We start from the raw sequence: 22,185 nt of genomic DNA on the forward strand, positions 1-22,185 counted from the left end.
TCGAACTGCCTTTCTGCAGCTGTTATACCATTTCTAATTAGCAACGCCACCCCCTCTCCTTTTTTACCACCCTCCCTAATCTTATTGAAGCATCTGTAACCAGGAACTTCCAACAACCATTCCTGTCCCTCTTCTATCCACGTTTCAGTGATGGCCACAACATCGTAGTCCCAAGTACCGATCCACGCCTTAAGTTCACTCACCTTGTTTCTGATACTCCTTGCGTTGAAGTATACACACTTGAGCCCATCTCTGTGTCCGCAAGTATTCCCTGTCAGTGCTACCTTCTCCACAGCCTCCCTACATTCTTGGACATCCTGAAAAACAGCTAACCTACTTGCTGGACTACAAGTCCGGATCCCATCCCCCTGCCAAACATTTTATTAACTGACACACCTCCTAAAATTGATGTAAAGACATCCACTAAGTAATAGAAACTTAATGCACATTACTGTTATACTTTATATGCAGTGTAAATACTCAGACCTCGCAATAGTTGATGTAGATAATTCTTAGTGGTCTAACAAAAGTGCCGGTTGAGAAAGTGCCAGCAAAAACAGAGCTTGCTGAAGTTGTTATGGCTCACATTTTAATGCATAGGTTTTACTTGCATTCTTGGGATCCTGTTGAAAGACTTTTGTCTGAAACGTCCATTTTTACTACTCACAGGATCTATCATGCAGTGTGAAAACCTATGTGACAGGTTGCGGCAAAAAAAAGGTTCGTAACAGAAGGTAGCAGCAGCAGAGATGGAACTGGGCTTGAGTGAATGTAGTCACAGAAATAACATGGGACACTGTCTCAGGGAGGAGTTGAGTGACTGCAGAGAGTAGTTTTGGAGCAATGTGAAGTAAAAACTAAGCGTTAGAAAGCCTCAGCTGACTTGGCATCTGTTGCATCGGTGGATAGAGAAAGAGTATTAGCATTTTGAGTGCAATGTTATTTTTGCTCGAAACTCAATTTTCTGTACACAGATACTGCAAGACATTCTCAGTTTCTCCTGCACTTTTTTTTTAAAAGACTCTGATTTACAGCGTTTCTGCGGTATTTTGTTTTGTGTTGGGCACTCTGAGCTGGAATGCAATTGCCTGACAACTTCTTGCAGGAAGAAGCAGCAAAACTGCTTCCTGTGGAGGGAAACCAGAGGCTAAGTCCACACAGAAGATCCGAAATCCCTCATGAGAAAGTGATAGAGTTTAAAAGTTTTTCTGACTCAGAAAGATCACAAACAACTGGGTGCGTTGCTGAGAACATGTTGGGCCTGTCTTTATTGGGTCTGCAATTTAAAGTGCAGTTTGTGGTGTGTTTGACTACAGCTTGCCTGTTCATTCATGCTGATGGATTTCGGGGTACAACATAGCTGATATTAACTTTGTTTTGTTGTCTCTTGCATAGTTAAAAAAGAACTTTGCTTTGGAAGTTTAGTTTTATTCTTTTGATAACTATGATTTCAAATTTTGTCAACTGTGCAGCAACGCCACTTCAAAGGGTAATTATTAAAAACCAATCAATCTGAAATGGGAGAGTTGATAATAAATCAGAATGAAGACAACTTTTCTTCCTTAAAAGAAAGTCGATAGTTAGGATGTACAACAAACCAGTAACTTCACGATGATGTTTTTGCTAACATAAGAGCATTTTATTTCAAGATCTTCCTCCAACTGAATGCACTGCCTCAAACTTCTCTGATGAGAAGTTGAATTAACATTTTGTGATTAATTAATTCAGCCTCTGAATTATGAGTGCAGCAATGTAACAACTACACAATAATTTCTGATGAATCTAAATGATAAATTGGACATATAATTCTCTTCACTTACCTTCCTGTTTGTTCCTTTTGTGGCAGTGGTACTAGTACCGATGTCCTACCAGAAAAGGATCCACTTCAGGTCCTTGAAGGTATTGTTAAATCTGTGCATTCCAATGTTGTGGATGGGTAAGTAAACATTCCACCTTTAAAGATGTCAAAACAGCCATAAAATGCTTGTATCTTAATGTTACATTTTTTACATTGTGGGGAAAAAAAATAAAAACTCTCCTCTAACTTAGGGGTAACCTTGTTTCTTCGGATGACCTCTTGACATGGCTGAGACCTTTTTGCAGTGATGCAGATTTGCCTGTAAAGCCTCGTATTTATGTTCTGCAAGTTCTTGAGCAGGCATTTGATCTCAGTGATGAAGACAGCAAGTTACTTGTGCTGTTCAGAACTCAAGCTGTTCTGAAGGGATGCTGGCCAGAGAAACAGGTAGCTTTTATTTATACATTGTGTTGTTTTGTTTTCTAACTCGTAATTGTATCATTGAAACTACTTTAAGAATGCTTTATTAATACAACTATTTTACATGTGTTCTGTTTCCTCAAATACATTTTTTTTATTTAGAAGAGATCATGCTTGTATATTGGCTTGTTACATAACCAAAGTGAATCAACATATGTGTTAAAATGGATTTTTTGTTTTTCAAACTTGATAGTTGCATAGAACTACTTCGATCCACTTCTAAATCTTACTGTCTGAAAGTTACAGGCTATGTGGAGATGGGCGTTAGGATGTTCTAACTGGTAATTTTTATTTTGGGAACCTGAAAAAAAAGCAAGCTCAATCCTTCTTCAAAACCAGCAAATTTAAATTGTTCATTTTCAAACACAAATATCTGTCAACTGCAGGAAACCATATGGTACTCTGTTAAAGAAAGAAAAACATGCAATAATATATCTGGGAAACTCAAAATTGCATTTCCCAGCAGTACATTAACAGTTGTATGAGTTGTACCATGTAAATTATAATCAAAATTAGGCTCAAATCATGGAAAAAAAATCACCGTGCTATGATAATTACCTAAAATGGCACCATATGTAGTGACTTATAAACTTCTCACTGTACTCATTTGAGTACATGTGACAATAAAGCTAATTCAAAATTTTTAATTGAAAGATTCTAACTTCTTACATATGTGTACTGGATGTTTTTGTCTTGGTATTCTCAGAGTATAATTTCTTAAACTGCAGCTAGTTAGTTTTTCTCTTCTGAACTCTTACTTCAAGTCCACTCTAGTTGACAAATTTAAATAATTTCTGTTTTATAACTCCAGTTGATTAACATGTCTAATCAGAATTTATTTTTCTGATGTTATAGATGAACCACCAAATTAAGAACTCACTTACCAAATGTATAATATTTTCCTTAATTCTGTGAAATCCAGTTTTCAACGTAAATAGGTATTTGTTGTCTGGTGTTTTTTTATTATCCATTGGTTGGTTCCCTTTTCTAACACAGTGCATCAGCATTCATTTATTAAACTACATGTCTGTCTGAGGTGATAAATCAATAAACCTCCTCCTTGTACATGCTGAGCTTTCTGACTGTACACAGATACTTCTTCTGAGCTTCTGAAACCAAATTACCATTCCAAGTTCTTTTTTCTTCCATGACATATTATGCATGTTGTGACTAGTATAAATTTCTGTTCAAAACATATCATTGGTACTATGCAGAAAGGTAGTAGTTGCAGAAGATACATCATGCCCATCATAACTTACTGTAAGGTGTTTTATTTGCATGGATCATTCACTGACTAGACTCTACATAGCATTATATTTGCTCCTCCTTCAGCTGGTAAGTTGAAGTGTTGGATGCATGTTTCTTGGAACTTGATCACCATGATTGAAAATAAACATCATAATCAGTATTAGTTGCTTTCTGTTGCTTTTTATACAAGCTCTGCATGGTGTCATCTGGTCTCGTAATCAATAACAAGAAACCTCTTATTGGGAGAACCAGTAAGAAACAAGAGGAATAGTCCTGTGATTGAATCACTGTGTGTTGGAAACTGGCACTACTTCAGCTAATTAACATGCCTGTTTCTTCAGAATGGCTTTTGCTTATGTCATTGATGAACGAGAGAAACAAGAATTGGCTCATCAAATGTACAATTTAGTTTTTCTTAAATCAAACCTCTAAGTTTCCAACCCATGTGTCATTTGTTGGTCTGTTGGTCCGACTTTCATGCATTCTCTCCTACTTTCACTCACTCTCCTACTTACATTCACTCTCTTACTTTCACTCACTATTTCCTACTTTTGCTCATTTTCTCAATCCTTCTGCTTTCATTTGCCATTGCACATGTTTGTTCCCACTCCTTTTTTTTGCCTTTGGCTGTCTATCTTCATCACTCCCCTACTGTTGCCTGCCCATTTTTTAAAATCCTATGCCACATTCTGCAAAAAGTTGTTTTTTAACCCTTTTTTTCACTTGTATTTCAAACATAATGCTGAACCAACCATTTTCCTCTGCAAGCTTTTGTGAAGGAATACAAATCTCAGTGAACCTTACCAAAGCTCGTGTGGCAGTATGTAATCCTCTTAGTCAGGCTGTGTGGACATTAAAGAGTTTAATATTTAATTAATTTCTGTGCACCGTAAGTATGTTTTTATGGATTGCCATGGTGCTGGGAGATAAGCTCTTTCAAAATTTAAACAGTTGCATTGAGGCAAACAGCATTTGAACCATTAAAAAATAGCAGATGCTGAGGCAGTAATGAATAGTTGACAGAATTAATAATTTAAATGTATTCAGTTTGCAGGAGACTTTGAATCTTTACTTGAAGGTTGAACTTGGAGCCCTACCTCCACCACCACTAGAGGGAGAAAGTGTGCTCTTCCAGTTGCTTTGGTGTGTCTTATCTGTGTTGTGTAATTTTCTAGTTACATGGTGTGTGGATAATTAGAATCCAGAAAACAGGCTGTTTGTTTAAAGCAAATGAAAACTGATTTTTGCAACCTCTTTGATAAGTACAGAAATCTCAGTTGTCCAGTCCAAGCTTAACTCAGTTTCACTAGGTACAGTATAGATGACCGACTGCTCAACATACTGCAATAATATTTAGCCTAAAGACTTTGTTAATTGTAATTAGGTTTCTTCTGTGGGTACCAGGCAGGCCTGTGTGCCCTGCATTGGACTTAATAAGGCAGAGGTCGATGGTTCTTGGAGGACAATTGAGACTCTACATATTAGTTGCAATCTGGGTGTGTGATTTTAAAGACCTGTTTTCATCCATTCTATCAAAAAAAAGTACAATGTTGCAGCGTGCCTTCCTTTTATAGCAGTTAGCAAATTGAAGAAGAGCACAGCATATTGTTTATAATATCTCTAAGTAAGTTGAGTAAAATGTGTAATTATAAGTGCATTTTTTTTAATGCCACAGTAGACTTTTGCAGTTCAAAACTATCTCCCTCATCTGGATGTTTGTTTGATCTGTGAGTGAGGGAACCACTTTCAGAACATACCTTCCCAAGCCACTCTAAAATCAAAGAAAACTCATCAGCTTAAGAAAGAATCAGTATACCTATAACAAATTTTGGACTTCACTCTAAATGATGTCATTACATGCAGCTTCCCCTGGATTTTTATTATCTGTTTTTTAAGACATGAAAATATAACAAAAAGCTGAAGTCTCTGAAAATCTTAACCAAACAGAAATTACTGGAAAAGCTCAGCAGGTTTGGAAGTATCTGTAGAGAAAAGTAGAGTTAACATTTTGAGTCCAGTGACCCTCCTTCAGTCATCTGGTTAAAAAAAGTCAGTAGGATGAAGATAGTCATAAATAGTTAAATATTCAATCTTCTCCCAATAACAGTTTTTTGGGTTCAGTATTGACTGACGTAGGGTATAAATTGAATAACCTCATTTGATTTTTTTTCTTAATTCTACTCTAAACCAAGAGTAATATGAGTTTTATTGTCCTTTGAAGTTTTACATAGAGTGATAGAGATATACAGCATGGAAACAGACCCTTCGGTCCAACCTGTCCATGCCGACCAGATATCCCAACCCAATCTAGTCCCACCTGCCAGCACCCGGCCCATATCCCTCCAAACCCTTCCTATTCATATACCCATCCAAATGCCTCTTAAATGTTGCAATATCTAGTTAATTGTTTCCTTCAGCCAATGATAAGTAACTTGAACAAAACAATAATGAGCTTGAATTGTATTTTCTAGCTATGTACTTGGTACCGATCTGCTTTGGCGTTTTGGTTTGTAAATGTGATTTGACAAATTCACAGTTGAAATAGCCATGAAAGTGCTCTATCTCCATTTGTGTCCGAAACTTTGGACCGAATTCTTCCTGTTTCAAAGTGCTAAAAGCCATATCTCTTGGCACCTGCCTCCTTCCTACCAATCAAGTGTTGGATGGGAAGGCCTGTGGACAGCCTTCCTGACCTGCTCCTAATTAAAGCCGTTAAGCTGCCAATTCATTATCTTTCTTACACACTTCTGTCCTCAGCCCCTAGTAACCTTCCTAACTGGCAGGTGAGAAAAGTGACTCCTTTCCCAATAGGGAAACCAGGGCAGCCAAAATGAAGTTCTATTTGCCCAGCCTGGGGGTAATTGATGGAATGAACGATGGACTGGGAATGCCCAAAGTCATCCCCTGACATAGCCTCTAAGTTCTCTGCAATCCACCATGTGATTCTCTCTCTTTCACCCCATTACCATGAAGATGCACACCTTTTGTCACTGCAGATCATTGTGGCTGTGCAGCCTAGGTCTCTATAAACTTTCTCCATCTCCCAGTGGTTGCTGGACTCTGACCACAAGCGTCAGGTCAGGTTTGTGGTCCATCAGACAGGACTGGCAGCAAAGAAATTACACATTGGCACTTGATCAAATGGGATTTCTGACTGGTAGTGGGACATCATTATCACACAGAGTTCCAAAAGTCTTGAATCCTCAAAGTTTATGCGAAGATTTGTAGCTCAGGTGCTCGTTGTTGTGGTTCTGTTCGCCGAGCTGGAAGTTTTTCAGGAGGCTTCGCAGGAGGCTCCCAAGCACTGATGATGTCGCCTAGCCAGGGGACGAAACGTTTGCAACAAAAACTTCCAGCTCGGCGAACAGAACCACAATAGTCTTGAATCCTCACCTTGGTTTATTTCTAGTGAATGTTTTTAGTGCTTATATGTACTTTGTATCGAATTGGATTTACACCACAATATATATTTTGCAGATTGTGATTTACTGTCCTTTAGACAATACTATAAATCAAATATTTCTTGAATGTATCCAGTTCTATGACTGTGCTTTGTCATGCTGATCATAGCATTCATCACCAAGAGTATTTTTTACTGATGTCATATGGTAGCAAACTCCCATTGGAGAAAACCGAGGAGAGCAGCCATAAAAATGAGAAACTGAATCTGTGCCCTTGGGGAGAGGTGCAACAATAGGCATCTTTCAAATCATAACTGAACGCAGAAATGCTTACTGTGGTCCTGAGGGTGTTGAAGTATTTAATAAATCTGTGTTTTCTGCATGTTTTATCATCAGGTTAATGTAAATGACATTGCAAATGAAGAGAAACGTTTCCAGCTCTTTTTGGAGTTGCTAGATTCCAGTAACCATGGGACTAAATTTCAGCATTTGGTGATGCTCCTTCAGGCTTGGCCACCCATGAACAACGATGATATGTAAGTGTCAGTGCCTGTAAGACAATGTATTCATACCTACATTAGCTGCAGCAGCAGATCTGGGAAATGCTCTAAGTTATAAGGAAGTACCACTCAAACATACATCATCAATTAAACATTTAATATTGTAGCCATCCCCATTTATCTAAAGGAAGCGTTTGGCTGCATTCCAAGAAAATTTCCAACTTGCACTACATTTGTACATTATGCCTCCTTGTAGTTATGTTATTGAAAACTGTGTTTTCTCATAAATGGAATAGGCCATTCAGCCCTCCAAGCTGGCCATATCTTTTAATAATAACATTACTGATCTGTATTTTAACCATTGTTCCATATCCTTTAGTACCCTAACAGAATCTATCAGTGTAGTTGACTCTTTGCTGGGATAGGCGATAAATGCTGCTTTAGCCAGCGACGCCCACATTAATTTGATTTCATTTCATTTTGATGTGATTTATTGTCACATGTACTGAAGTACAGGGAAAGCATGCAGAAACATCTCAGGGAAACTGGGAGAGCACATTAGCAGCGTTTGTGTTTTAAAAAATAAAGCAAAAGTATCATTTAAGGCAAAATATATGTACATTTTCTTCTTTTGTGTGCTAGTCTCTTATTATTCGCCATATTTTCTGAGTTTTTTTCCAAAGTGTTTTAGTCTTGTTTTAACTTTGATAATCTTAATAATATACAATTTAGAAGGTATATAAATGATACAGTATTATGGGAAATATGTTTTACTGAGTGGATTGCATTGTGGATGAGCTGAAGATGTAATAGTGTTAATATGTATGACTCTGCTTATCTGCAATTATTCTTGAGGTTGGTGGTACATCAAAAGTTTGGTAGTTCACCTGTTACACTATATACTTGCTACATGTCAGTGAAGGCTAGAAGAAGTGATCAAATTTTGAAGAATTTCTGCTGGTGCACTATAATGGTTTATTTGACAAGATAGTTTTTCCAGCTTGAATCCTAGCACACTAAGACATATCTGTTGATGCTCTAAAAGTTTGTATGTAATTTATTTCTCCACCCCCCCCCATACATTCTATATTGACATCACATGCATGATTTCATTTGCACTGCAGGCTCACTCATTTTATTCAAGATTTTGTATTCATCAAATCTCAATGCGCATGTTGGAAAATCTATCAAAATCAATGAATGAACCAGAACCTGAGCTAATTGAATTGCTCCAATGAAAATTCAAGATATTTTCAGCCAATGAATTATTTCTGTATCTGAATTTTGAATGTTTAAAGTAGCTACTTTAAGATAATCAAGGCAAACAAAGTAACGCAGTAACTTGGCTAGGTTTAACTAAAAAGCTCCAATTTTTGAAATTACATTTAATATACTGCCTTTCACCCACACCATTTTAGAACCAGTTAACTGTTTGAAATGTGGTCACTGATGTCAGTCAGTAAGCACTGCATTAACTTTTTTATTGTTTTGAAGTCTCTATCCTTTTGCAAATTGAAATTGATGTTCCTGTTACTCCCTGCCTATAAATGGAAGAATTTCCTATGTCTTCAGGTCACAATGTTACTGAGCACACATGCTGTTGCTATCCTGAAGCCCTATAATTTGTCTGCCTGCATTAGTTTCTCAATGTTTAACTTACATATTATGTTGTTTTTCCAAGTAATTTGAAAATCATCTTGGCAGAGAAAAAAAAACTTTAAAAGCTATTTCAAGGAACAATTTATTAGAAAATTAAATGCAAACATGCTTTCTAAACATTGAAGTAAACCTGTCTTAGAAAATGGCATTGACACACAGAAAGACAAAAGGCACGTGCCATGTTTCAGGATTTTGCACAATTCTTTCCTGAATGGAAATTTGGAAATGTTTTACACTTAGATATTGCAAGTTTAAACAGTAAATGTTTATCATCTTAAAAAAAAAATTGGCTGCAGGAATCAAAGATATGCATTGATGGCATGATAGAAATTGTGTGAAATGACACACCTCGAACTGATACTATCAGGTTCAGTTGTATTATTTGCAATCTATGAATCTCTCAGTCATTTTGAGGTTAACAAGAGTGGTGGCTGGTTTTATTGACAAATTTATTGGCAAGTTACGTAAGTCAAGATGATTGAGGAAAATTGCACTTCTCAGGACAATAGTCAATCAGGATCACAAAGCTGACGATTAAAAAGCGAAACAAGCATGATAATTGCAATATATTTGCTATTGATTTGTTTAATGTTTATCTTATTATCAGATCTGTTCTTCAATTCCTCAAGATTTGATTACAACAACAACATTATATTCATTCACATGCTCTCTAAAATGATACAGCTTTTTGGTGGTACAGAACTGATGTGCCCCAAGGCCTCTATGTGCTTTATGATTCTATGATCACATGATTCCAAGAACTCATACCACATTTTGTCTCACTCTGTGTTTCAGAACAACTTCAGGAGGGTTGGGGGTGGCTGTATGAGAACACAATTCCCAGTTTTGATAATCAAAGTATCTTAAATCCAGGTGTTATTAGATTAGATGCCCTACATCAAGTCCACACTGACCCTCCGAAGAGTCACCCACCCAGACCCATTCCCCTACCCTATATTTTCCCTGACTAATGCACTTAATGCTATGGGCAATTTAGCTTGGCCAATTCACCTACCCTGTACATCTTTGGATTGTGGGGGGGACACCAGAGCACCCGGAGGAAACCCATGCAGACACGGGGAGAATATGCAAACTCCACACAGACAGTCACCCGAGGCTGGAATTGAACCCAGATCCCTGGGAGGCAACAGTGCTAACCACTGAGCCACCATGCCGCCTTGTTAGTTAATCAGAAAATGGGCAGGATGGGCACTTTTAAGTATATGATGCTTAGACTCAGAGTCATATGGCACAGTGGTAGTGCCTCAGTCTCTGGACAGAAGGCCTGGGCTCAAGTCGTACCTGCTCCAGAGATGTGTCATAACATGTCTGAACAGATTGATTAAAAATATCTATGACACTTGGATTACTTAGCAAGTGGCCAGCTGCAGTCCAGCGAGCATCAAAAACTTCAGTCTTATAACCATTTGACTTAGCTCTCAAAACGCTGATTATTTCTGTGACAAATGTGACTTAAAGCACTGAAAATTTGTGTCAATTCTCCTTTACATTTAAAAATCATCAAAATCTAATAAAGTTAGACATGCATTATGAAGGTTAGCTGCGAGAAAGATAAAATGAGAAAGTGTAAGAAACATCATGAGCAGAGTTAAAGATCACACAACATGAGGTTATAGTCCAACAGATCTAATTGAAAGCTATTGCTTCCAGAGTGCTCCTTCCAATTAGACATTTAAATTACTTACAGTGCGGAAACAAGCCCTTCGGCCCATCAAGTCCACACCGACCCTCCGAGGAGCAACACACTCATACCCATTCCCCTACATTTACCCCTTCACCTAAACTACGGGTGATTTAGCATGGCCAATTCACCTAACCTGCACATTTTTGGAGTGTGGGAAGAAACCAGAGCACCCGGAGAAAACCCACGGGGAGAATGTGCAAACTCCACACAGACGGTTGTCTGAAGCAGGAATTAAACCCAGGTCTCTGGTGCTGTGAGGCAGCAGTGCTAAATACTGTGCCACCGTGCCAACCTGTTGGACTATAGCCTGGTGTTGTGTGATCTTTAACTTTGTACACTCCAGTCCAACACCGGCACCTCCAAATCATCATGAACAGGAGCAACTTAATTTGAGACCACAAGAAGGAGAAGCAAACTATCATGAGGTAATGCTGTAATTTCAATGATAGGGAGAAATAACATTTTTGCACTCTTGATCTGGCAGAAAAATATGGACTTCAAGGCTTCAGCAAATGGCAGGCATATTTCACAGACGAAGGGATATTGATACTAATAACTCTGGTTGCACAGGAAGTGCTATTAACCAGCCACACCAAAAACTAAACGGAAACCTAGAAACTAGGAGCAGGAGTAGTCCATTTGGCTGTTCAAATCTGCTGTGCCATTCAGTATGGTTGTGGCTGATGAATGCCATAATGCTCACTTTCTCCCCATAACCCTTGATATCTTTAAAATCTGGAATGTTATCTATTTCTTCCTTGAATATATTCAGTGACTTGGTCTCCACAACCTTTTGTGGTGGAGAATCCTAGAGATTCACTATCCATTGTGTTTAAATGTTTAATCATCTCTGTCCTAAATGGTCCACCCAGTATCCTGAGATTGTGACCCTAACCAGGGAAAACATTCTGTATCTAGTCTGTCTAGCCCTGTCAGAGTTTTATGTTTCAATCAGTTCCCCTTCCCACACTTCTAAATTCCAGTTCAGTATCAGCCTAGTGAACCTCCCCTGCACTGTCCCGATGGCGAATATATCCTTTCTTAGGTATGATTTGAAGGTGCTGGTGATGGACTGGGGTGGACAAAGTTAAAAATCACACACCACGAGGTTATAACCTGGTGTTGTGTGATTTTTTAACTTGCTTAGGTAGGGAGAGCAAAACAGCAAACACTACTCCAGGTGTGGTCTCACTGAGGTCCTATGTAACTGGAGTAGAACATCCCTATTTCAGAACTCAAATCCCCTTGCAATGAAGGCCAATATACCATTTGCCTTTCTAATTGTTTGCTGAACCTGCCTGTTTTCTTCCATTGAAAGAGTGGACAGCTGGAAATTTGAGCAGTGAATGAGGTTGATTAATAGAGTTGGATGGACATGGCATTTATAGATGCATTAATTGATCTTTGACCACTTGTATGAAATAATTGAATTTCTTGTAGCATTATGTTCCAAGTCTTCAGAGCTTGATCACTGACATTGATTATAATGACTATAAGTTCTCACTGCTTTTTAATTGTGTGTCTGGATGGCCTTTGGCCCCCTGCAAATACAAGATAGCTGTTATCTCCCCTACCAAGGCCTCCAATTCAGCACAGAAAAACAGTGTAACCCACACTGTCCCCATTGTGATTTCTTCATTCACAGGTCAGCTTCACTTCAACCTGTTCTGTGTACCATATTCCCCAGGCTGCAAGTGATTACTCATGATAAGTGGTTAGCAAAGTGTCCACCTGCGCAACATCAAATTAAAATGACACTAGAGTTATTCAGATACCTTTGCAATCCAATTTGAGAATTGTGGTTTCGTGGTCATCTTTGATATTTTTGAATGTGGATTAAAACCCTTAGTGAAACAAAGTTAGGTATAAATTATAGAGTCATAGAGATGTACAGCATGGAAATAGACCCTTGGATCTATCTCGTCCATGCCAACCAGATATCCCAACCCAATCTAGTCCCACCTGCCAGCACCTCCCTCCAAACCCTTCCTATTCATATACCCATCCAGATGCCTTTTAAATGTTGCAATTGTACTAGCCTTAAGTCAATTCTCAAATCAATTCAAAATAGGAGCAGATTAAGAACACTCAGCCCCTCAAACCTGCTCTGCCATTCAGCAAGGTCATGGCTAATCTGCTTACGTCACACTCCTGCCTTTCATCCCCTTGCTTGTCAAGAATCTATCTCTCTATCCACCACTGCCTTAAATATATTCATATACTCTACTTCCACTGCGTTTTAAGGAAAACGTTACAAAGATTCACCACCATTTGTGAGCAACAATTACAATCAGCAGGTGTGGATTAACTGTGCATTGTGATCCTTGTCCCTGTTTTGTGAAGATCTCAAATTGTACTTCCTGACTCCTCCATCCCTCTCATCCTTGCTGCTACTCTAATCTCTTTGTCTCTCTTCTTCCTGCTCGCCTATTTCCCTGCTCCCACTTGTTTCCGTTTCTGAATTGGGTAAGTCGGTAGTAGACTGGATGGGATGGTAATGCGTGATAACCAATAGAATGATGGAGTGTGGTGGCACACAGCTGTCAAATCAGAGGGTGGAAGTCAAGATAATCTTGTTATTTGTAACAACTGATTTAGAGCAGTTTTTGTTAAAAAATGCTATCTGCAATATAATTAAGACGGAAAATGCAGGTCAAACCTGTCAGCAGCTGAAATTAGAAAACGGCAAGTTAAGTTGGGTGCTAGGTTGGCTAGCAGAGCACTGAACTGTCCATTGTTGGTGCTCAGAAAAGCACAGATAAGGGTTTCAGTAGCAGGTAGGTTGAGATGGGCTTAAACAGGTGATATTTGAGAGAGAACTCTCTCTTACTTTACCTGACCTTAATTACAACTTGGTGCAATCATTTATACTATGGTGCTAAAGTGGTAGTTATGCATTAAAAGACAGGAGTAACTTTAGAATTTTCTGGTTGGAGAGTGAAAATTGCTAGAATATAAATGATATTTACCTTCCTAATTAAAACAATCTAACCCTTACAGGTCAACGGAGGAGCATAATGCCTGGATTAAGCTTGTTACTGCCATGTTGGTAAAGTGTGGTCCTGAAAAGCAAGATACGACTGGAAATGAAATACTTTCCATCTGCCGCTCTCTTTACTTGACAAAGCACAAACTGCCATTTAAGGTGATTTTAGAATTGTTTTTCAATATTACAATCAACCCAAATTAAATATAATTGTATCAACATCATAAAAACCAGCTCTGAAAGTAAAATTCCCACAGAAATGGTGTTAACAATCCAACCACAACAGATTAGTGGCAGTGCATTCACATTAAGGATATAACTTCATTATTCCTGTAAAAACAAAATATTCATATGTAAACTTAATTCACTTAGAACCAATGAAGAACAGAAGTTATGCTTTCCTCAGTCTTTATGATGATAGTGCATTTATCCCATGGGGACAGAGAGACTCTGCAGAGCTGTGGCTCCTGATATTACTTTGACAGTGGCAAGTAAAGTGAAGCTCTGATCTCCAGCATCTGCAGTCCTCACTTTCTCCTATTCCAGTACTCGCCAGGCTGGTCTTTGTGAATTGATGAGTTCTGACTGTCCATCCTCTTTGTGTGCACTGACCTATATTCGGCTCCCAGTTAAGCAGTTCTTTTCTCAAATCCTGCCATGGCTCATGGCAGGGTTAAATCAATAGTAAGAAACGAAGTAGGGTCAGATGGTGGAGAATTTGTATAGAATTGAGGAACTGCAAAGATTTAAAAAAAAAAACATAGTTGAAGTTATGTACAGGCCTCTAGATAGTAGTCAGGAGCTGAGGTGCAAGATACACCAGGAGATAGAAAAGATGTATAGAAAAGATGTATCGGAAAGACAAAATTACAATGATCATGGGACATTTCAATATGCAGGAGGACTGGGAAAATCAGGTTGGTTGTGGATTGCAAGAAATGGAATTTGTGGAATGCCTATGGGATGGCTTTTTGGAGCAGTCATGATAATATAATTGAATTTACTCTGTAATTTGAGACTGAGAAGACAGAATCAAAGGTAACGGTATTACAGCTGAATAAAGGCAACTACAGAGGCATGAGGGAGGAGCTGGGTAGAATTGACTGGGAGAGGAGCCTAGCAGGAAAGGCACTGGAACAGCAATGGCAGGAGTTTCTGGGAGTAATTCAGGAGACACAGTGGAGATTCATCCTGAGGAAAAAGAAACATGATGCTGGGAGGTTGAGACAACGATGGTTGACTAGGGAAGTCAGGGATAGCATAAAAGCAGGAAAGCATATAATGTGGCAAAGGGCAGTGGGAAGCTTACAAAGACCAACAGAGGGCAACAAAAAAAGAAATAAGGAGGGAGATTGAATATGAAAGTAAGCCAGCCAATAATAAAAAGGAAGACTGTAAGAGTTTGTTTAAATACATAAAGGGAAAAAGAGAGGCAAAAAAATGGACATTGGGCTACTGGAAAATGACGCTGGAGAGGTATTAGTGGTAAACAAGGAGATGGCTGAGGAACTGAATAATTATTTTGCATCAGTCTTTATGGTGGAAGACATGAGTAATTTCCCAAAAAAATCAAGAGATTGAGGGGGCAGAGCTAATTATGGGGGCCATCACCAGGGAGAAGGTGCTAGAAAAGCTGAATGGCCTGAAGGTGGATAAATATTCAGGACCAGATGGCCTGCACTCCAGAGTTCTAAGGGAGATAGCTGAAGAGATAGTAGAGACATTAGTGGTGATCTTTCGGGAATCGCTAGAATCAGGAGGGTCCCAGAGGACTGGAAAATCACTAACATGAAACCCCTGTTTAAAAAGGGAATAAGGCAAAAGACAGAAAATTACAGACTAATTTACCTAACCTCTGTTGTGGGTGAAATCCTGGAATCCATTGTGAAGGATAAGATTTCTGAATGCTTGGAAGTAAATGGTAAAATAGGGCAAAGTCAGCATGGTTTCATCAAGGGGAGGTCATGGACAAGAGGCTTCTAAGCAAGATGAGGCCTATGATGTCAGGGGCAAGGTGCTAGTATGGATAGAAGCTTGGCTGTCTGGCAGAAAGCAGAGCGTGGAGATAAAAAGGTCCTTCTCAGGATGGAAGCCGGTGGCAAGTCGTGTTTCACAAGGCTCAGTTTGGGACTACAACGTTTGACTTTATACATTAACAACCTAGATGAAGGAACTGACGGCAATCTGATTAAGTTTGCAGGTGATATAAGGATATGTAGAGATACAGGTTGCATTGAGGAGGTGGGGAGGCTGCAGAAGGATTTGGACAGGCTAGGAGACTGGCCAAAGAAGTGGCAAATGGAGTACAATGTGGGAAAGTGTAAGGTCATGCACTTTGGTAGGAAGAATAGAGGCATGAACTATTTTCTAAATGGGGAGAAAACTCAGAAGTCTGACGTGCAAAGAGACTTGGGAGTTCTAATCCAGGATTCTCTCAAGATAATTTTGTAGGTTGAGTCGGTAGTTAGGAAGGCAAATGCAATGATGGCATTTATTTTGAGAGGACTTGAATATAAAAGCAGGGATGTAACTTCTGAGGCTCTGTAAGGCTCTGGTCAGACCACATTTGGAGTATCGGGCCCCATATCTCAGGAAGGATGTACTGGCCCTGGAGCGTGTTCAGAGGAGGTTCACGAGAATGGTTTTAGGAATGAACAGCTTAACATAATAGGAGCATTAGAGGACTCTGCGTTTATACTCGAAGTTTAAAAGGATGAGGGGGATCTAATTGAAATACACAGAATAGTGAACAGCCTGGACAGAGTAGATGTTGGGAAGTTGTTTCCGTTGGTAGGAGAGACTAAGACCTGAGGGCATAGCTTTAGAGTAAAGGGAAACCTTTTAGAATGGAGATAAGGAGAAACTTCTTCAGCCAGAGAATAGTGAATCTATGGAATTCATTGCCACAGAAGGTTGTGGAGGCAATGTCATTTAAGACTGAGATAGATAGGTTCTATGGGATCAAGGCGATCAAGAGTTATGGGGGAAAAGTAGGACAATGGGGTTGAGAAACTTATTAGCCACGATTGACTGGCAGAGCAGACTTGATGGGCTGAATGGCCTAATTTCTACTATTATGTCTTATAGTCTAATGACCTCACTAATCACCACCAGCCCCACAATCCTTTATAATTCCAACTTCTTAAGTATTCCTAATTTGAATAGCTTCACAATACTGTGCCTTCCACTGCGCAGACCCTAAATTTTGGATTCCCTCCTAGACCTCTCAATCTTACTTTCCTCCTTTTTATTGATGTTACTTTAAACTGGCCTCATCTGTCCTAAAATCTCCTTATGTGCCTCAGCATCAGATTATATTTATAATGCTGTTTGAAGTTCCTTAGGATGTTTTATTGCACTAAAGGTGCAGCATAAACACACAGTGTCCCATGTTCATCAAATTTTAAGATGTTAATGGTGAGAATGAAACTCTTCCCACTTTAGGAAATGGCATCCACAGTCAGGTGAAGCAGTCACAGGGAAGGATGAAAGTTCCCTGGTGTGATTTCAACCCCAAATCCTAAATTGAAGCACCAAACATCCAGGATTTTGCAGGATTTGGAATACATCCTCATTGGAATTTTGGGGCTAGTTTTGAAACTCATTACCCTTTCTGCTTTGGGAATTAAATAACCTTGTTGTGCCAAAAGAGCTCTGTTGAATAATGTTTACTTCAAAGAATCCCTACAGTGTGGAAGCAGGCCATTCAACCCATCAAGTCCATACACACCCTCCAAACAACAACCTATCTCCCTACCCTATCCCTGTAACCCCGCATTTACCATTGACTAACCCACCTAGCCTGCACATCCCTAGACACTATGAGCATTTTTTTTTAAACATGGCCAAACCACCTAACTTTATTTCTATAATCCAACTCATTTTCAGAGTTCAAGATCTTTCCTAAAATGTATCCATCTTGTAATAACTGCTTTGGAACAAATAATAGATAATTAATTATCTTTGGAGAGTCTCTGTTAACTGGTTGGGCCAAATGACCTGTTTCCATACTGTAGGGAATCTAATCTAATCTAATCTAATACATTGTTAAGGGTTGTTAGTGGAGTTTCATAAAAGAGCAAGCTAGTTGAACTGTTCATAACATTGAGTAAAATCTTAAATTTCCAGAAAGGAAGTAGTAAATTGTATAGAAAGAGCTATCGATTAGCACCTTATTTTGTGATTGCTGTAGAATGAAATGACACAAACCTTTTGGTGTGAGCGTTTCTGTACATTGTGTTGTTCCTGTTTACTGTGGATTTTCCGTGTGAAGTTTATTGAGTTATAATACTGTTCCAAATTGACTAAAGGTCTCATTTTAAATAGTGTGTGAAACAAATTTATCTCCTACTCCTGGAACAATCCATCCTACTGCCAGCATTGAAGCTTGGGATAGAAAGTGGTAACCATGAACTGCAGAAACTGGTCATGGAACAGATAAGGGCTGTCTCTCAGGTAAGGACTGTTCATTTAGAAATCTCTTAAATCTTGTATGAATGAACCAGCTATTTTATCGAAAACTTCAAACAAGATAAATATTTCTAATATACAATAATCAGATCACACAACAGATTCCACGATAAAGTATATATAAGCCGAATAAATTAGATTTGAGCCTATTTGATCTACAAACCTAAGTAACTGTTATCATAAAAAGAATGACTTGTCCGAGATTATCCTGATTTTGTATCTGAACAGGAAAGCAGAGTGATGTAATAAATTAAATAATTAACATTTACAATGGAACAAGGTGATGGCTGAAAATAATTTGTCTTGTCATCTTGGGTAAGGGATGCAACAACTGCATTTCCACAATAAATATCGAGGTGCATTAAGTTAAGTTAACTAAGATTCATTCAGAATTTAAGCAAAGCTTACTGATTAAATTGATGTGACAGTTTTATTTCACTTTTAGTTTGGAATGCAGTATTATTATTTGTAATACTACTGAGTATCAAACGTGAATTTATTCCACTGTGTGGTTAAGACCATTGTTTTCTGGAACTCCAGATGTTTTACTCTTGTTGCCAGTTAGACCAATGAAAACATCTTTTGTTTATCGACCGCTTGAGCAGAGCTGGTTTAGCTCTTGTTCTCCCTGGGTCACTATATGCAATAGCACAAAGTTCAACCCAGTTGAATTTAACCTCCCATTTGTATGGAGCTAGTAGAAAAAAAGTACCAGCCCAAATGGAAAACAGACATGTGAGTGAATGTCATGCGAGCAAAGGAAAAAGTGTGCATCTACAGAGGAAATGAAGCCAGAAACAAATTACACCCAATATCATGAGACCATAAGACATAGGAACAGAGTTAGACCATTTGCCCCATCAAGTCTGCTCTACCATTCAATCATGGCTATTATGTTTCTCAGCCCCATTCACCTGCCTTCCTCCCACGCCCTTTGATCCCCTTGCTAATCAAGATCCTGTCTATATCTGTCTTAAATACGCTCAATGACTTGGCCTCAACAGCCTTGTGTGGCAGAGAGTCCCATAGATTCACCACCTTTTTGCTGAAGAAATTCCACCTCATCTCAGTTCCAAAAGGTCACGCTTTCACTCCAACACTGTGTCCTAGGATCCTGGTCTCTCCTATTAGGGGAAACATCTTCTCCACATCCACTCTATCCAGGCCACTAAGTATTCTGTAAGTTTCAGTGAGAACCCCGTCATCCTTCTAAACCGCATCAAGTGCAGACTCCAACTTCTCAACCACTCCTCATATGCCAAGCCCTTCATCTCCTGGATCATTGCTGGAAACCACCTCAGATCTCCTCCAAGATCAGCACAATCTTCCTTAGATATTAGGCTCAAAATTTCTCTCAATATTCCAAATACTGTCTGATCAGAGCTTATACAGCTTAAGCAGTCCACCCCTGCTCTTGTACTCTAACCCTCTCAAAATGAACAGTAATATTGCATTTACCTTCCTAACTGCCAACTGAACCTACTTGTTAACCTTAAGAGATATAGGATGCCAAAGTCCCTTTGTGCTTTAGATTTCCAAATCCATTTTACCCATTTAGAAAATAGTCTATGCTTCTATTCATTTCCAGAAGAAGGGCTCATGCCCGAAATGTCGATTCTCCTGCTCCTTGGATGCTGCCTGACCTGCTGCACTTTTCCAGCAACACATTTTCAGCTATGCCTCTATTCTCCCTACCAAAGTGCATAACCTCTCAGTTTCCCAAATTGTATTCATCTGCCACTTGTTTGCCCAGTCTGCTACTTTATCCAAGTCTTTCTGCAACCTCTCCACCTTCTCAACTCTATCTGTCCATCTGTCTATCTTTGTGTCATCTGCAAATTTATCATGCTTTTCAGCAACTGTTGAATTAAGCTGGTAATGTGAAGTTTTACAGGCTGTGTACTTAAATTTAACATGTTGAGTGACTGTCGGTTCGAGTCGGTAGTGCAGCGAAGTGTTTAGAAGGAAAATCTACAAATGTGAAATCAAAGCAATGGGTGTTGGCATCCCATCCAAGTTCATCAGCATTGGATACAAGAAAACTTAGTCTTACGCAGAACTTCACCTTCACATTTGTAAAGGTTATCCAGTCAAAGTGATAAACTTCTTGTATAGAAGTGGAATTCAATTGATAAAAATAAATCTAATGTGAATGTTACTTCTATCAGTAAGCCCTCCTTGGATTGTAAGCTGAACCAGTTGATAATCATAGTTGTCCAATTTTAATGTGTTTTTTGTGTCTGGCACAGAACATTCTGTGCAATAATGAGGTATATGTTTGAAATAACGTCAAATATTTATTTAATATTTGTAAAATATTTCTTAAAATATCTTTTATTAGGACTTTCTTAGCCTCTGGTGTGCACAAATATATGACAGCATCTTTCCTATCCTCTAACCCTGTTTGACAGGAAAACTGCACTTAGCCTTGACTTTCAATATACAAAGCTATGAAATATCAACTAACATTTAAAATTAATTGTCATCCTGGACAGTCAAGCTTGGAAACTGTTATGTTTTAGAGCATCTCATGTGAAAAACATGTCAAATTTATCTGTTTGGCTCATATAATTACCATCTGTTAAGTTCATGGTACTGATTCTGTTCATTAAAGGCATGCAAGAAAGCTGCTCCATTGTAAATCAGTAAACTGGTAGGAAAAGCAAACAGGTCTAAATCTTAAACCAACAATAAACCAGCAATTAAATGTGGAATTGATAACTGTGAAGATATCAGTTGGGCAACTTCATTAAAGTTGAGCAATCAAATATTTGTTAAAAGCTGATTTGTTTCCTCACTAAGTTGTTTACTTTGCCTGACACATGCTTGAAAGTCAGTGCACAAGTAGGACTACAAATATGAAAATTGTATGGATGAAAGGGGTGGCATATCAAAGGAGAATCCTATGTTAACACTGAGTCAGACACAGACAAAGTGGACATGTCTCAAGCATGAGGGAAGATCGTCATAGAGATGTACAGCATGGAAACAGACCCTTCGGTCCAACCTGTCCATGCCGACCAGATATCACAACCCAATTTAGTCCCACCTGCCAGCACCTGGCCCATATCCCTCAAAACCCTTCCTATTCATATACCCATCCAAATGCCTCTTAAATGTTGCAATTGTACCAGTCCTCCAACCCTGGCAACATCCTTGTAAATTTTTTCTGAACTTTTTCAAGTTTCACAACATCTTTCTGATAGGAAGGAGACCAGAATTGCACACAATATTCCAACAGTGGCCTAACCAATGTCCTGTACAGCCGCAACATGACCTCCCAACTCCTGTACTCAATACTCTGACCAATAAAGGAAAGCATACCAAACGCCATCTTCACTATCCTATCTACCTGCGACTCCACTTTCAAGGAGCTATGAACCTGCACTCCAAGGTCTCTTTGTTCAGCAACACTCCCTAGGACCTTACCATTAAGTCTATAAGTCCTGCTATAAGAAAAGATGCAAAAAGAGTGAGAATTTGAATAATGCTTCAGGTATCAGTAACATTATATAGCAATATACAGCAATACATGTGTCAAGTTGGAAAGAATCCCTGCTGCTTTGAAACACCAGGAAGGTCACTACTCATTTTTTGACGCATGAAGTGTATTGTCAGGATTTTCTATTCTTTGTTTCAGAGCTGTTGAATCATTTTGTTTTTTGTAGAAATGTCTTATAAGATCAATTATTTATTCAGTAGAGCTGTCTGTACATGGTACAAATAATGGAAATTGGCAAAGCATTTGAGTATTCCTGAATTCACAGCTGAAGAAATTAAGGCCTGTTTTTGAGTTCAGAAAGTTATTTTGACAGACCATAAATTGAAAATATATCTGGTGCCAATTTTGTCGGCTTCTAGTTTGTTTGTTTACCTTGTACGGAAAAGTTAGATTCAATCGTTTCATAACAATAGATGTAAATATGGTAAATATATTC

The 22,185-nt window shown here is 38.7% G+C and overlaps 1 protein-coding gene across 2 annotated transcripts in view; it reads left to right on the plus strand.

The window, feature by feature from the left end:
* Positions 1–22,185, plus strand: part of nbas (NBAS subunit of NRZ tethering complex) — a 261,417-nt gene that overhangs the window by 218,850 nt on the left and 20,382 nt on the right. For both annotated transcript variants that reach the window (XM_043677491.1, XM_043677501.1), the window contains exons 47-51: positions 1,847–1,936; positions 2,050–2,245; positions 7,324–7,463; positions 13,792–13,936; positions 18,104–18,232. In XM_043677491.1, coding sequence (XP_043533426.1) covers positions 1,847–1,936; positions 2,050–2,245; positions 7,324–7,463; positions 13,792–13,936; positions 18,104–18,232 — 700 coding nt within the window. The remainder of the gene's footprint in view (positions 1–1,846; positions 1,937–2,049; positions 2,246–7,323; positions 7,464–13,791; positions 13,937–18,103; positions 18,233–22,185) is intronic.

This window comes from Chiloscyllium plagiosum, chromosome 3, assembly GCF_004010195.1.
Source record: "Chiloscyllium plagiosum isolate BGI_BamShark_2017 chromosome 3, ASM401019v2, whole genome shotgun sequence".
Classification (NCBI taxonomy): Eukaryota; Metazoa; Chordata; class Chondrichthyes; order Orectolobiformes; family Hemiscylliidae; genus Chiloscyllium; species Chiloscyllium plagiosum.